Source organism: Haliaeetus leucocephalus, unplaced genomic scaffold (assembly GCF_000737465.1).
Source record: "Haliaeetus leucocephalus isolate CR32 unplaced genomic scaffold, Haliaeetus_leucocephalus-4.0 Scaffold932, whole genome shotgun sequence".
Taxonomy (NCBI): Eukaryota; Metazoa; Chordata; class Aves; order Accipitriformes; family Accipitridae; genus Haliaeetus; species Haliaeetus leucocephalus.
The window spans coordinates 15602670-15620511 of NW_010973368.1; the positions used below are offsets into that span (position 1 = coordinate 15602670).

Consider the following 17842-nt stretch of genomic DNA (forward strand, 5'->3'; position numbering starts at 1 on the left):
TTACTACACATTATGGCCTGTATTAGAAAGATTAAGCACTGCAGTCAACTAAGAACCTCCTATAGGATGCTCCAGCTCCTGGCTCTGCAAGGGTGCCACGTCACATACTGAAATACCCTGTGTATCTGCATGACTTGCCAAAACCTCTTTGTTATTTGCAGCCATAAGCAAACAGCATTTCAGAAAAGCTTTTGTTCTGTGCTGCGCTAAGGCTAGGTTGCATTCCAGAAGTAGCCAGATAAGGAAAAAGGTCACATGCCAATATAGTATTTAATACACCAGAATCAGACTAAAAACACAGCCCAGTCACATGGAGCAGCCAATGCTTTAATGCCAGTTAATTCAGTGAGATGCACATCTGAAGTGCAGCAATACACTGAACACAATTTCAGCACCAGAATGCGTGGTGTAGTACAGCGCTCATAACTCTGGGTCTGTGGATGTCATGATGGAAGGGAATACTGATGTCCCAGAGGCTGTCTTCTCGAAATCACTCCGGCAATGTATATTACCACACACTTCAAATCTTGCCTTCCTTCTGCTTATGACCCCAGCTGCCATTCATATGTTTAGCATCAATTTGCTAGAAACCAAACAATGCTCTTGATGTTCACATGGTCATAACCCACACAGCAGAAGACCACAAGCCAAATTCACCCTTTGTATAACTCAGCTAACTGGATGTAAAAAGCCTCAAAAAATGGTTGTCTTCTGTGAGGTAACATCACGAAATCTGAGATGAGTCTGATCTACATGTGGAAAGACAGAGAGTAAACAAAGCAGATGCCTCTGAAAAAAAGAAAATCTGTACCTTTTTTCAAGTGCCAACTAGCTTATTATTGCAGTTTCCATCGTGCCAACAAAATAATAATCAACCACATGTAAATCTTCCTAGGAAACTCCCCAAGTCTTTTCTAATAAAACTACTGTAGAAAACACAGGTATGTTCTCCTGTTTCCAATCCTCACCACCGAAATTCCACTACAGTCACCATCCCACCCAACTTGGAGCTCAAAAAACAGCTTCAGGAACCCCTTAGTCTCCTGGCTTGACCACCTTGGGCCAAGAGGGAATATTTGTGGATGAAAAGCTGGACATGAGCCAGCAATGTGCACTCACAGCCCACAAAGCCAACCGTGTCCTGGGCTGCATCAAAAGAAGCGTGGCCAGCAGGTCAAGGGAGGCGATTCTGCCCCTCTACTCCGCTCTGGTGAGACTCCACCTGGAGTTCTGCGTTCAGCTCTGGAGTCCTCAGCACAGGAAAGACATGGACCTGCTGGAGCAGGTCCAGAGGAGGGACCCAAAAATGATCAGAGGGATGGAACATGTCTTCTGTGAAGAAAGGCTGAGAGAGTTGGGGTTGTTCAGCCTGGAGAAGAGAAGGCGCCAGGGAGACCTTATTGTGGCCTTTCAGTACTTAAGGAGGGCTTATAAGAAAGGTGGGGACAGACTTTTTAGCAGGGTCTGTTGTGATAGGACAAGGGGTAATGGTTTTAAACCAAAATAGGGTAGATTTAGACTAGATATAAGGAAGAAATTTTTTACGACAAGAGTGCTGAAACACTGGCACAGGTTGCCCGGAGAGGTGGTAGATGCCCCATCCCTGGAAACATTCAAGGTCAGGTTGGACGGGGTCTGAGCAACCTGATCTAGTTGAAGATGTCCCTGCTCATTGCAGGGGGGTTGGACTAGATGACCTTTAAAGGTCCCTTCCAACTCAAACTATTCTATGATACTATGATCTGAGACCACAAATGCTGCTCATTCTAACAACCCAGCCTGCTAGCAAATGCATGGCCACATCACAAAGATCACCACCTCCACATCTAGAACTTTCCAGACTCCTTGCTGGCATCCTTACTGGTCTCCGGTCCATGAAAAAGCACTGAGGTCTGGAAGCAGCTTTTCAAGTTAGGAATGTGAAAGCAGTATGTGAAATATCTGCTTGCATATGCTTATCCTACAGCTAAAAAGGGACTTCTCCCTCTAGAACTGTCTTCCTGGCAGTTGTCACCAAACACTGAATTCACACACAAAATATTTATAAAATTTATCTACAATGCACACAATGCTCATGTTGCAGAACATCCCACTACATAAATCTGTACAAATAACTAAGACATTCGGGGATGAACAACTGAAGAAGCTGCTAGAGAAAAATCTGTGTGTGCCCATTGCAGTGCCTGATCCCACCTACTTTGCAAGGCGTTTTTCACAGGCATCACTCTCACTGCCCTTTGACACAGGTAATTATCTGCTCCCCATCCCAGCTGACCTCACATTCCTTACCCACCTGCAACTCCCATGTAAAGATAACAGGAGTTTTCATTCACATTAGCTTAGCCTCTTTGTTCTGGGCAAGGAAACAATATATTCATAATGCCCAAACTGATTTCACTCCAGTTGAGGATTAGCTTCAATCTCTGCTGCTGTAGAACAAAAAGGCGAGCAAGAAATTACCGTCAAATAATTACAATGCTTTTTGCTTTACAAAGGATACCCAGAGGTTTGCAAAAAACAACCCTTTTGCTGGATTGAATCTGCAGTAAATTTCTGAGCACGCCCCAGACACACTTAGAAAGCCTACCGAGTCCTGCAGATAAGGCCCAGGACTGAGGATTGGAAGATGAAAGCTCTGTTCCCTGCTCTTTGCATACTTAGGCTAGTCAACATCCAAACCATAAAAAAGGGGAATAATACTACTTCTCAGGCTTATAAATATGCTATGAGGCCAAACTCATTAGCGTTTACAAAGCACTCCTAGACTCCTTGTCTGGAAGGAGTTATACAACCATAAAGTATTATTCATGCTGTTCTAAGGCAGAAAAGTACGTATTACTGCAAATCCAGCAGTAGCTTTTCATGCACCATTAAGGTTTACTACACTGTCTTAATCTAATCATAAGCACTTCAGAACCCAGATCTGTCATTCGAAACATACACATCCGACTCCATCATTGAATAACCAACTGGGTCAACCACATACAGCACAGGACACACATGCACTTTTTTCCCTCACTTATCCCACCCATCTACAACTGAACCATTTATATTTTCAAAACCCCATCATTATTGGGTTTCCTGCCATCTTGCATTCTGTCTACTCAGGATTTCAACAGGTTCAAAACCCAGGTACTAGATCTGTTTGCACATTTTTAAAAAGCTGAGATGGGAAGGAGTGCAAAGTTCAGGTCTACACCTCCTCCAGCATTTATTGAGGAAACTGGTTCCTTCTGGCAACTTTTTCTGCCCATTATTATTCTGGGATCTCCTTTGCTTGCAATTCTGAAAATGTATTCATAACTAGTGGTAGACTTGCTTTTGACTTGCTGATCAAAATACAATCTTTATAGCTCCAGGCACCATCATCAATGCTGTGCTGAAGGGAGTTCAATCCAGTTCAATGAAATCGGCAGTTAAAAATAACAGCTAGCTCCCAAACCACATCTTTGGACTCATTTACTCCATCTCGTCCTTCGGGCTGCTGCCACACCGCTTCGCAGTGGTCTCCAACTCCATCCTGAGCTAGGCAGGCAACTCTTGCTGCCCACCCCTCACCCACCGTGAGGACATCTCCCCCCGCAGCTCAGCACAGGGGCTGCTTGAGAGCTTCATCGGAGCTCGACAGAAGTTCTCCCCTCCACTGCCCTCTTACTCTCTACCCTCCTGCAGCAGGTCCAGGAGGTCGGCACCTCCGCAGCCCCCCAGGCCAGGCCACGCGCTCCATACCGCCCAGCCCTTCCCTCCGGCTCTACAGATGGTGGTTTTGACGGAACAACCCCGTCCCTTTGTGTTTGATACGGGGCTGGTTTAAATCCAGATACGAAATCTCTCATTTAAAAATAATAGGTCAAATTCAAATATCGCCATCCTTAAACATAACAGAGTCAGGGAGTTTTACCCTTTAGGTAACATTCCTTTTACAAGGCCAGTTCCAAGCCTTTCCCAAAAATATTGCATTTGCTTCACTTTGAACTGCCAAATAAAAAAAATAAAAAAAGGACAGCCCTCTCATTTTTATCCAAATAAGGCAGAATGAAAGGACAGGGCAGCAGATTTTCCATCGGAAACCTTCCCTGTCCAACCTGGCCAAGATGCTATAACGGGCTGAAAGGAAAAATAGAGGCCTTTCCAACAACTGCATCAGCTGCTGTTTACGTGATCCGTTCCTCATCTTGCAGGACTCCGAGCAGACTTGTCTGCACAGCTGTGGGATCAGAAAGCTTGTTGGACCTATGCTGTCACAGACGGAGGGCATTTACAGCTCTGCAGTGACGCTTGCTCAAGTACACAGCCCCATGGCCAAGAAAATTAGCTAGTCCCCTCAGACACTGCCAAGAGCAAAGGCGGAATCGTGTTCAGAGTACTTAATACCCTGAAAATGCTGAGCACCTGTCCTTTGAACAGAAGACGCTGTTCAGGTATCTCAGGTGGATCCCCAACAACGGAGACGCTCCAGATCGTTTGCTGTTGTGCAAACTCTCGACCTCCCACTGCAGAGCCAAAGCAGGACGGACTGTGACCTGCACATGCCACCTCTACGTACTCACCCACCCTCAGGTCTCACTTGCATTGGCAGCAGATGCTATTGCGTTACAAAACGCTCCCTTTACTTACAGAAAAAAAAACCAACAAAACACACAGAAGTGGATAAACACATAGCTTTACATTTAAGCATGGATTAAACAACATTGCTGTTTAGAGGAATGTGTTTTTAAAGAACAAATTTCCAGAGGAACTTAATTACGCGCCTAGGCTTTACAAAAGGATTTGCGTGATCCAGTTTCTCTTCCTTACTACAATGCAAGTGATGGATGTGGCTGAATACAACAATCCACTTAGCCCCACAGGATCTACACCCATCATTTTAAATAATTAAATAGCATTCATTTGGGGTGATCCTTTCTCTCTCCCACCCCACTGCTTAGCTTTACATATAGAAAACATTTAGCATACAAGGCAAACAACAAACAGGAATATAATTAGTCCTTTCAAACCAAGATGTTGTTTAACTTAACTAACTGAAAAGAGAGAAAGCAAAAGCTCACACTGCGTGGCTAGCGGCGAAGTCATAAAATGTCACTTTTCTGAGGTTCATACTCCAGTAATTATCTTTTATACAAAGAACAGTGACTCATAAATCTGCTTTTTCATAAAAATCCTGCGCAAAAGAGTCTGCAATAAAAGCCCCCCCCCCTTTTCTTGGTCAACTTGAGGTTGAAACAAGGTTTTTATGAGCTGTGGGAGTGGAAAGTCATTAGGGTTTCAATTCCAAATGAAAATTAAGGCTTTTAACTTCCCATACTACTCATACTGACAACCCTTCATACATAATTGCCTAGGAAGAGTTACTGTGGTCTTGTCATCCTCCTAATGATTCGGTGATACCCTGACAAATAGATCCTCCATACAAATTCCACTACACATATGGGAATAAAAACCAAAGGTGGTTAAGAAACATTGGGTTCACACCCAAGAGCGACTTTGATGACTTTTCAGCCAGGGCTTGTTAGGAGTTACCAAATTACCAGCATCAGAAATAGAGCTATCAAGCGATGAGGTAAGAATTTAATTGGAAAGAAGAAAGGTGTCTTCAGCAATTATGGCAAAGACACCGCTGCTTTGCAGTGACACGGGGAGCAACATGACAACAAGGACCTGTCCGCTTCACAGTTGTGGTTCTTCACCTCAGCTGAAACTGCACTACATTGCCAGATAAACAGCATTTTAAATACACATCTATAATATGAGACTCATCTGGGCAGTGCAGATGGGATGAGCTGAAATAACAACAAATGCTGTCCCTACTCTCTGAAAGATAGCGAGGTAACCTGTTGCTGTGACAGCAGCAGCATCTTTCTGCACTTGTCTCTGGCTGTGGAGAGACAAACACTGCTCTTTATCTTACTTTGCTCCTTCTCTTCTCATTTGGGAGAGGAATTATTATTATTTGACAAATTTCTGGTTTTGACAGCTGGCTGGAGACTGTCCATACTTCATCATCCTGTGGTCCTGAGGAGTATATACAATACAGAAAGAAGCACCCCAACACGTACAGCGCTTTTATCCCAGGAAAGTTGAAACAGGATTTGAAGCAACTCCAAAACTGGGAATTAGAAATGTCTGGAGTTACTATAAAGGCTGCTCCTTCTTTGCTAGCTCATTATAACTCAAAACCTGTGTTGTTTGTTATCACTGGTATCATAGCAATGGTTAGAGGCCCCATCGGAGGTAGGGGTCTAATTGTGTTGAGCACTGTATGAGCATGTTATAAGATGACCCAATGAACCACAAAAAACTTGGAGAAAATGAAGGAAAACTATCATCCTGGTTGTATAAAAGGAGAATCACAGATCACATCACTTACCTAAGACTACATCAGAAAGTCATGTCACAGTGAGAAAGCCACCAAATCTGCGTCCCCATCCAGTGCTTTAAGTTGCAAAACCATCCATCCTTCGTTATTTTAAAGCTTACACCTAAAACAACAGTCTTAATGGACCTCGTAAAAAGAGGACCGTATTTTTACAAGAGGCCAGGAGACAAGCATGGGAGACTTCCCAATAAACTGCTCAGAATCCAGAAAGCAAATAGCTACACCAAAACCTCAAAAAGAACAACTTTCAGAACATGGTTGAATACAGTCACACAGGTGCAGCTACACCAACACAGCCTGGAGGACTGAGAGCTGCAGAAATCATCATTTTTCCGGAGATGGAACCTGCAGCCACTCCAGAAGAGAAGATCTCCACAAACAAGGTGTACATTATCGTGTTTCAAGACATCAAAGAGGAATAAATGCGCAGGCTTTAAAAACTGATACCCATCTTTTAAGAGGTCTAACAAGCAGTTAAGAAGATGAAAAGGGAAAACACCGCAAGTGTTATCAGAATTGGAAGACAGAAAGCCTGCTGCACTGGCTGAAGTACTCAACGGGTTTGTAGCTTCAAAAATAAACATCACAAAGAAATGAATGAATAACTGAAATAAAGCAAGCGAGTACATAGGTATACGTAACAGCAAAGGACAGGTGTATCAGCAGTCTGCACAGGAGCGAACGACTGACTTTTAGTCCCATACTGGGTTTGAGTTGCAATCAGGAAAACGAACAAGGGGACATTTTATCAGAGTTTTTCACAATATGCCATCTCTGTGCAATGCATGAGCCGCTGGTGAAGATCATATAACCTATAACTATGTATCACATTCAACAGCAAACAAGCTTTTAACTCAGTGGAAAGGGATTAAAAGCTCCGCAGATCCAAAGCATAGATCAAAGTTATATTCAGCTGCTGGGAAATATATAAATATGAGACTGCAAATGCCAGTAAGGGAGATAAGAAAATGAAACCAGGAAGACAAAAGAATACTGTACATCACAAAAGTGCTTTAAGATTGTACATAAAAATAAGATTTTTTTTAACACCTTTGTTAGGAGCTGAAAAAGATTCAGCATCAACCAAAATGAGTTATTTTTTATTACTGATACTTTGCTAGCATCTGACAATGCTACTCTGGCATAAAGCAGTGGACTTTCATGTAGGTTGTCTTGGAGCCATCTCTAGTAGATCCTACTATAAACAAAAAATGGGGGGAAACCAGTGAAAACATCAACATGACAATGGTAAATAGCTGCACATATATATAATCAGGATAGTCCTCTGGCTACACAAAAATCAAGTGGACTATTACCTAAATAAGCCAGATTATGTCCATTGCTGGAGATTAAAGACATTATGGATTTCCTTTGAATAAAAGACTAAAGCAAGTGTAAAGAGTCCAAGTCTTAACTCCATTCAAGTCCATGCTGGTTTTGTCTGGGATAGAGTTAATTTTCTTCATAGTAGCTAGAATGGGGCTATGTTTTGGATTCTGCTGAAAACGGTGTTGATAATTCAGGGATGTTTTAGTTATTGCTGAGCAATGCTTACACAGAGTCAGGGCCTCCTCAGCCCACCCCACCAGCGAGGAGGCTGGGGGTGCACAAGGAGTTGGGAGGGGACACAGCCAGGACAGCTGACCCCGACTGACCAGAGGGATATTCCAGACCATATGGCATCATGCTCAGCATATAAAGCTGGGGGAAGAAGGAGGAACAGTGTCCCCACTGTAACTTCACTGGGCACTGAGATGGACCACACCACTGACGGTCCACGGCCTGATACAAAGTCACAGCCATCCTTCAAGGAGCATGGTGTCACAGGAGTGGCATTTATAGGACAAGGCATTATCAGTGTCAGAGAGTGAATGAAATGTACCTTAGCAAGTAAAAAACTGCAGATGAAAGATGGATGCCAACCCTCCAGAGACTGCTTAGCACTTAATGGAGAGTCGGAAACCACGAATGCAGGTTTTAACCTTGCATTTGTGATACACAGCAAACCTGTCTTCAGATGATCCAGGATGGAAGATGTGGGGAAGGACAAACATTTTTTAAATCTAGTCAACCCCATTGGATCAGAGACTGACAGCAAGCCTCCTGCTGCTTTGGTTTCCATAGAAATACTAAGCTTTGGGGACTGGAAATGCTGTAAGGCTTACTTTTTCTTCTTTTCTGAAATAATGGTTTGGTTTTACTGCTCTACTTTGAGTGGTCCTTTTGCCCGCTCCTTTCATCTCCACGGGTCTTCTGCAGCGACAAGACAGAGCAGCACCCTCTCCGCGCCAAAGCGGGGCTCTCAGCACCACGTGCCCTCGTTTCGTTGTCCCAGGAAGGCACGGGCAGGTCAGACACAGCCGCCAAACCCCAGGCATGGGCAGCCCTGAAGCATCCTACTGCCCAGGAGACGGTTTGAACAGCAGCAAAGTATCTCTTCTCGCGTCCCAGCCTGAGCCCTGCTCCATCCATTTGCTTTACACACTCCATCCTCCATCTCCCACAAACATTTAAATGCCGCTGACTCCCTGGCCTGCAAATGAAACCCCAGGAGCAGAGGAGTTTGGGGATGAAACGGGGGAAAGGCAGCAGCATGCAGTCCTGAGCGTCACTGCACGGAGCTGGCAGACGGCGCAACGTCTGAAGGGCTTTTCAGAGCGCTCCAGCTTTGATTGAACTAATTCTGCCAGCAAGCCGGGGCTGACACAACCACACAAGACAGCTAGCGTGTCACCCTGCGACTGCGGTTTACAGCTGGCCAAAGCCCTGATGCCATAAGCCCGGCACTCGCCGCCAGTGCTCCCTCCGCTACAGACACCACAGCCCTCTCCCACCACATCCACCCCAGGCAAACAGGAGACATCCTGCCCTACAAGCCTGCAGGAGAAGCCCATGCGGATGACGAGATAATTCACATCGGATTTAGGACCGCTTCAATCTCACCACAAGATCCCTGAAGTGGAGGGTCTACAGCCACTTGCTAAGCCAGGCGACACGGCCCCAATACTGACAGCGCTTAGCACAGTGCTTTGGAGTCCCCCAGTCTCAAATCCAACCGATAAATAGCCTGTAATCTACTTCACAAGGACTATCTTTCAGAAAGAACCTTTGCAGGAGAGTCCCTGAGCAAGGTGAACATTTGGCACCACCACTGCTTGGAGACGTAAGAAGTCAGCACAAGCAGTGAGCTTCCTGAGAGGGCCAAATACCAAGGCAAGAAGCAATTTAAGGGAAGGAAGAGTATACATATGCCTGCATGCATGGGGACCAAAGCAACCTGGCATAAACGGTCTCGGCCCAGACATGAGTCACGAGAAAAGTGTTCAAAATAACCTGTACAGCAGCGTTCAACTGCCATGGTGATAAATGTTTCCCAATGCCTAAGAGCAGCTGAGTCCTGAACTCCACACACCTCATTCACTAACAAAAGCAGTCATTATATTGAAAAAAAAAAATCACAAATGAGTTGCGGCCATTTTAAGCCCTCCTCAGATCAAGGGCTGATTTACACACTCTCATTTCAATGGGGAGTATGGTGCTCACATTGCTGTTAATTCAGAAGATGGAGCTGGCTTGCTTTTTGCTTCACAATTCAGTAGGCAAGGGGAAGACAGATTCTCTGAGACAGTGTTACTTTTTCTGCCATGAGTTATCTATTTGCAGAAGTGGGTCAACTTTCTCTTGGTGGACATGTTAGTGTGCGAGTGCCTAGCAGCGCTGCCTGCGAATTTCTGCCCGCTCCGCGTGTGGAGGAACCTCTGCACATAACTATTTATGGCAGCCAAGTGTTTCATGAATTGCAGCAAGTTAACCACAAGGGGATGATGACATTTGGCGACAGGGCAGGATGAATTCTGGCTGGCAGACAAAAAGTCAGGTTAAAAATACAGAACGCAAAAGCAAACCCAGCGAGTCGCTGCTAATTCGCAGGAAAACTGGAAGTGCAGCCCCCAAACCTTCCCTGTTCCAGGCAAGCAACGTCGTGTGTTTTGCAGTGGGATGCATTAAGGCCTGAGTAAGAGCATGAAAAGAACTTCAGCCTTCCTGGGGTCAAGCGTTTTCAGTGTATTTTAAATGGGCTTACAAATTTTTCCATTTGCCTCGCTCCACACCTTCGAATGTGGTATACCAGACATTTTTGCCAGTTTAAGCACCTCACCTCCATCTCGCTGCCCAGTGAGATCAGCCATTGCCCATCTCAGAGTCTCCAAAGGGGCAGCCCCAGTACAGAAGGATGCCACAAGGGCAGCCCGAGGGGACAACATCAGCAGACCCTGCCAAGGATATGTCTGTGTGAGATGCAAGCAAGGCCACAGCCATGCTGGGGCAGATAAAAAGCCCAGTGCCTCCCAGGTTGGGCCTCCAGTATCACCCAGGTTGCATGGATGTGCTCAGCCTTGTCCCCACAAAAGCATTAACCCTCGAGCTTTCAGATGTAACACTTCTGTTAGTGTTAGTGTTCATGTCCCTCATCTCCGCACACACCCACCGAGTGTAACACCTGCCAAGGCTGCATTTTGGGTTCCCATGCCTGCCACTTAATTAGATCACCACTTAATTTGATCCTCAGCTTTATTTGATGAAATGCCTCCAGAGGACCAAATCATTTACATGTAACCAACACAGTTTATTCCCCTTATTTTGATTGCTTTTGACAAGTGTAAGTGGATAATTCCATCAAAGGCCCATAGAAAATTGTCTTTTAATCAATACAAGTTTTTTCCTTCAACGGGACAGCTGAGAACAAGATACCTCTCTAGAAAATTGAAAGAGGAAAACAAAATTAGAAGACACTGCTATGGAGAATATATTTCTAGATATGGCCCAATTTTAGCACCTAGTTTAAGCATCTTGAGCCTTGTTTTCAGGGACACCAGCTACCCTGAAGTTTGGGAGCGTAGCAGCTGGCACACAGGCTGTGCCCCAGCACGAAGGCAGGAGCGCGCAATGACAAAGATGCCTCAAGTCCACTGAAGCCCCTCGGACAAGTGGCCAACAACTACTGGCTACAAGAAACTCAAGCCATACCCTTAGTGTCTGAGACCTCAGCATTGATAAGCCTATTAGCAGAACTCATTGAACTTACAGAAGAGATGGAAACAGGTTTTTCTACAGGTGTCTTACATATAGTGTACCAGCCCAGGGCAGGTTTCCTGGCTTAATCACGAGGAACCTGTACGTAGCAGCCTACAGCACCAAAAATACTGACAGGTTAAGTATGGCAGTATCAAAAAAAGAAAAGTTAAAGCAGTGTTCAGAGAATGAAAAGTGCCCTTGATATAAGAAAGACATTAATTGGTCAAGTAGCCAAACCTCTGCTTAAGCACAGCAGGGACCACTGAGCTCTGACAGGTCTCCATCGCAGAGAAGAGGGCTTTCTCTGAGCCAGGCTGCTGTGCCCAGGCAGCCTGGGAACTGCAAGGGGTGACTTCTGACTGCTACCGAGAAAGGCGATTTCCTCTCTTTCACCAGGGCTAGCACAGCTGCACTGGAAGAGTGGACAGTGGTCACCATAACACCTCAAATAGGACTGATCTCACCTGACTTTAGATGGTTGCATATAAACTAGCCATCCAGGCTGCCTTCCCATCAGCAGAAAGAGCACAATTAGCGTACAACTCTTCTCCCTCCAAAGCAGACATAGCTGCCATAAATCATGACACCAAAGTGCCTTTCTCCACATGACCGATAAAGGAAGCCCAAGGGGATGCAGACGTTAAAAGTCTATATTGGAGATATCTCAGATTAAATGGGATGAACCTCACCCTTTGCTTCTGCCCCTGCCTCTTCTCATCTCAAAGGCCTCATTAATACGTCACAGTAAATAATACGTATATTGATTACAAATAAGCTAATAAAAACAAAGGACTTTGGCCTAAAGGGTGTGTGAAGAAGATGAGAAATAAGTACAGGGTAGCTGCATGTCCGATCAATACCAACCCACAGGGAACAGCCATTTCTCTTTGCCACCATTTTAACTGCAATATATCGTACCCTCTAGGTAAATATGTGGACATTTACAAGTGGGAATCAATAGAAGCAGAGATCTTCCCACCCCCTCACCCAGAGAGACCATTCTTCTTCCACTGGAGCAGACAACAGCAAGAGGCCACGGATTAATGTCTCTGCTACTACAGGCTATCTGCCATATCCATGGCTTTCTCCTGGGCCTCTCTGACCACTTTTTAAGTGTTGACTTAAGTGTTTTAAAAATTAAAAAAACAACAACAACAAAACAAAACAACTGTTCACATTGATAAAGAACTGCATTAACATTTTACCCAACTGGAATAAAGCAAATGCCCATTTTGGGAACCCAGAGCAAACAGCTTCAGTAGAAGGTGAAGGAGAAGTTCTAACAACATTCAGTTGATGGGGGGGTGGACATTAAAGCCTGAAAGCTTTGCCTGCATGCACAGGATTTTGTCCCAGGCACATCACCAGCTAGTGAGTCTGTATGCCTCCAGGCTTGCAGATGGATAAACAGTTGTCCCAGTCAGATCCAGATAAGGCTAAAACCAGTGGAAGCTGTTGCCCTGGCCTCAGGGAGCCTCAAGTCACTCCTCCCAATGTTCCCACATACCTCGCAGTCCAGGGACATATCCTATGGTACCTGAAGGCTTTTTCCTTTCCCCAGGTCCTGTTAATATCACCCAGTGTGGCTGTCTGTTTGGTTTTTTTTAATTCTTTTTTTTTTTGGAAATTTTATTCTGGCAGGAACCAGGCAGTAGCAATAGCCATCGCCCCAATGGGGCTGCCTAAAGCTGGACAGGCAGAAAGACCACCTATGCACACAGAGAATCCTGCCGTGCATACAAAAGGAAGCCAAAGCACTCAAAAGCACAACACAGTGACTGTGCCTGGATTTCAGCCCTGGACCTGTGGGTAGATTTATGGGAACTGCAGCATGTCACTCAACATGGATGCAACTGGCCAGGTCCCGGCACATAGCTTGGAGATGCCCCTGTCCTGCAGCCCAGGTCCCAGCTCACACATGGAGACTGGAAACACCATTTACTTTCAGATTGAGCAGACTTCCTCTTGGCTCTCAGCAGAATATCCAGAGCTGTGTAAGATTACATGTGTGATCTAATATTAGCCATTTTCACATTATCAGCTGTATTTCTTACCTTATCTTCCACAAGCAGATAATTAATCATCAGGTTCCAGGTTATCAACTTCCAAAAAGCCAGTTTATAAAAGTAAACAGACTTCAGAGAAGTGAAGCGAAGGTGGATCGCAGGTTGGTTTGTTTTTTTGTTTTTTAAACTCGTACCATTTATACTTAATTCATGTTACAAAACTAGAGTTCATGACCTCACATTGGGGTGGGTCACTGAGGCCAATAAATCAAGTCCTGGTTTACCAACTCACTTCCAAAGGATTGCTTAAGAGAAAATGAGAAATACTTAATCCACCTTTGCTTGCTAAGATTTCATTAAAAAGCTACCTCCCTAGGAGCGTCTAACAGTCGCCATACTCTTGACTCCTTTAGAAAAGCACTAAACAAGTGAAGCAGTCCTGCTTAGTACCTAGAAAAGCAGAGCACCACACAAAGCCCTGCTGACACCACTAGCAGGGGCAGCACATTTCAGGACTTTTCTGCTTTTCCATATGCAAAAGTGCTCTAGCAAACAGCTCACCGTGCCTTGCCTCCACCAGTTGTCCAAGGCTTCTGCTGTGTTCTTACCATAGATGCTAAATTCTGCCCTGCATGCATTTGAGATCCCGCTCCACCCTCTGTAAGAAAGTATATGAGGGCTGTTTATTGTCGTATTAGTTGAGCTGGCCAGCAGTTTCTGCTTTATCCACCGGTTAGTTATCCAGTGTTTTAAAGACATAGACAACAGCAAACCAGACTGAAGTTTGCAACATAAAAATGAAAGGCCACACTTTCTCCTCTTCCTCCCTTCCGTTTTATGCTGGGGGGGGCGGGAATCATCAGGAAAAGAGTATAAAAAGGCTGAGATCTAAGCTGTATGCACAGAAGGCAGAGATGGCACCAGGAGACATGGAAGGATGCTCACTGCCAGGGCAGCTCCCTGACAGCTCCACTGCCACTTGACTCTGCGTTCTCCTGGGTTTGTTTTTCACGTTCACCTGCCCTGCTCTTCCACATTGTCACAGGCTTAACAGAATTGCTGCTTGGTCCCAGGCAAGCCTCCTCCCAGACTTGTTGCTGTCAGTCAAAAAAGGGGCCTGATAAGCTTTGTATTTGCATATGTATTGAGAGGCATTTCCAAAGGCACAGGCAGGGAAATGGCCTTGCTGAATACCGATGCTATCTGAGAATGACAACTATTCAAGTCATTTTACAGCTTCACTACCTAAGTGGAGAGATCAGACTTGTTTGCACCTTTACAAGGATTATTAGCTTTAAAAGTGCTCCTCATATCTGTCCCACCCTCAGAATTGAAGCCACGCAGGTTCCCAGCAAAGAGCTAGCTTCAGTGCTTCCCACAGAGACCATCTTCCACAGGCACCCCAAAACCAGCAGTCACTAAAACCTGAGGTCACATCTGAACTGCTTGAGCCCATCCTCCTCCTTTCTGTACAGGAGCAGGGGAAAGGGTGCAGAGGCACGCATGGAAACACAGACACGTGCAGATGCTTTATCACCCCTCCCTACGCTTACCCTACACAGGGCAGGACATGAGACTCGGCTCTCGGTCCCCTCGGAATGATGGTGCTGTGCACCGTCCCACACACAGTGTTTGAGGACGGCAGTGAGGACTGAGCTCTGCAAGCAGACTTTCCTCTTCATGCAGACAGGGGTGACCTGAATCCCACGCGAAGAATCCCACGGTGCCTCACACGGGATTTAAGGGACAGTTCTGAGGCCGTGGTGGTGTCCCATTTGCACAAGAGCCCTGGCTTAACAGGAATGAATTCAACTGGCTTTGTCCTAGTCAGCTATAGAGACCTAAAAGGGACTGGTCTAAGGTTCACAAACCAGAACTGCAAACCCCTTCTGTCCCAAAACAGCAACAGCACATTCAATATCTGCCAAGTGCTCTCCGGGCCTCTGTGCAGAGCAATCAATGCTTTATGAAAACAAAGTCAAGTCACATCAGGAGCAGAAGCTATGTGCAGATTTACAAACCAGATACTTCTGATTTACGCAGCACTAGGGGAGAGAGAGAGAGAGAGAAAAAACAACAAACATTTAAAGATGTTTGCTGTACCCTGCAACATCTGGTGACTGGATCACCCTTGAAACCAGCAATCCCTGTCTACTGGGTGAGGTGGCCCAAACACCTCCAGCTGTGAGTGGAGACACACAGCTGCAACAACAGGACCGCGCATGGCAAATTCATGAACTTGAGAACTGGCCTGATCGGTGCTGCGTGCCCTCAGATCTCTTGGGGCATAAGGACTTGCCACAAACCACCAGAAAAAGGACCAGCACTCCCTGGTCCCACCAGGGCCACCAAAGCTCTGGGAGCTGAAGGCACGGTTGTCTGGTAAACACATCCACTGCTGACAGCAGTCAGAGCCAACCTCTGGGGCTCCAGCCCCATCTCTGTGCTTGCAGGAGGGGAAGGGGTACCCCCACCGGAAAACAGCCCTCTCCAGTTGGAAAACAGGATTAAGAACGTTAAAAGGACTCTTACATACCACAACTAATTAGATCGGTGCCTGGTTTGATTCCTGTTGAACCCTCTTGGCCAAACCACTCCTTCTAGAAGTCAAGTATTTGGTCTTTTTGGTCTCAAAAGAGAAAAAAAATCTCCATCTTAAAGATATTCCAGTATTACTATTTTAATGCCTGATCACTATTAGACAACAGGAGAAACTTTGCTTGAATACAAACTGTCAGAGGAGGCTTGGCATGATTTCACAGTGGAGCTCGTTTCTAACTTTAATGACTAGGCTGAACAAAATTGTGAGTACAGCGTCTCTTTGAGAGCAATCTCTTCTCTACAAACAAACCTTCAGTTTCTGAAGTGGAGCGGGGGAATGATGGGGAAGACGAGTTGCACCTCTCCTAGACTGCTGAGCGTGCCAGAGCCAGCCTGCCCGGAGAGCCCATGGAGCTAACAGGTGATGCTCTGTGGGGCAGACCTGCACTTTCATCGGATGCTTCCACAGTCTCATCCAGGCTCTTTATCAATCTTAGCAAACAAGCAAGCCAAAGGTAAATCAAAGTATTTGAAGGGGGAGAGAGAGGGAGGAGGAAGAGATGGGAAAACCAGTGTTCATTTAACCCTCAAGACTCAGGCTAGTTTTTGTCAAAAAAAAACCCAACCAAAACAAACCAAACCAACCAACCAAAACCCCAACCCTCCAGATAAAAAAGGCTCCAGCCCTCAGCCCCAGACGTCGCTACCACAGTCGAGGAGCACCACCGCCCCCGCCCACGGGTGCCCTCCCCGGTCCCCGGGGCTGCTCTCCCGAAGGGGCCACCGAGGACGGGTGGCGAGGTCTCCCCTCCCCTGGCATCCCTCACCCCGCAGCCAAGGGGCACCGGACGGGCCAAGGGGAGGCGGCACGGGGCGAGGCTAGGAGGGGGAGAGGCTCACCGTTGAGGCCGTTGGGGATGCTCCGGTGGTGCAGGGGCGCGGACAGGTCATCCATAGACCTCCGCATGGCCCCGGCCTTGCTGTCGCCGGCCTTGTGGTGGTGGAGGTGGTGGTGATGGTGGTCGGGGCTGCCCGCGCTGCCCGTGCTGGAGGTGCTGCTCCCGTCCCCCACGTCCCTGGTGGCCGAGCCGCCGTTGAGGTTGGTCAGGCTGGCCTGGCTGTCGATGGAGCTCCGCGAGCCGGCCCCGCTCCGCTCCTCGTCCAGCATGAGCACCATCTCCTTCAGCTCCACGTTCTCCCGCAGGAGGGTCTCCTGCCTGGCCTCCAGGTCCTTCAGCTTCTGCTGGTACATGCCCACCTCCTTCCACATCACGCTGGCCGTGTGCCTCCCGAAGCGCTGCCATTCCCTCGACAGCTTCTTGCCTTTCTGCCGGTCGTCGTCCAAGAAGCAGCAGAGCTCCCTCAGCTCCTGGTTGTCGTCCTGCAACTTCTGGTTCACCTCCTTCAGCCCGCGGATCTCGTGCAGGTGGAGCTGCAGCCGCCGGTTCACGTCCTTCATTAAGTTGCCGTGTTCCACCATTAAGTTCATCTTTTCGTTCTCCACTTTCCTCAGTCTTTTCACCAGCTCTTCCTTGCTCCACCTCAGCATCTCCTCTTCCGAAATTTTGCTCAGGTCTTCTTTAGACCCTTCCAGGGAATTTTTTGCCATCATCTGTGCCTAGGCAGCGTTTGCTCTCACACGGTAACAAATGGTTCGGGTTACTCGGGTTATTTTGTTCGCCTGATTTCCTGGGACTAAAATTCACTGCAGCATCTCGGCGAAGAAATATTATAGTTCTCCGCAGAGCGTTGGACGACGACGAAGAGCAACGCTGGACTGGAAGATCTGCTCCCCCACAGACCCCATAATAATAATAATAAAAAAAAAACAACCCGGGGGGGG

The 17842-nt window shown here is 46.5% G+C and overlaps 1 protein-coding gene across 1 annotated transcript in view; it reads right to left on the minus strand.

Moving 5' to 3' along the window:
* Window positions 1-17611, minus strand: part of CCDC85C (coiled-coil domain containing 85C) — a 111845-nt gene extending 94234 nt beyond the window's left edge. The window contains exon 1 of the mRNA XM_010583930.1: window positions 16900-17611. Within this exon, the coding sequence (XP_010582232.1) occupies window positions 16900-17611 (712 nt within the window). The remainder of the gene's footprint in view (window positions 1-16899) is intronic.
* Between the last annotated feature and the right edge of the window lie 231 nt (window positions 17612-17842).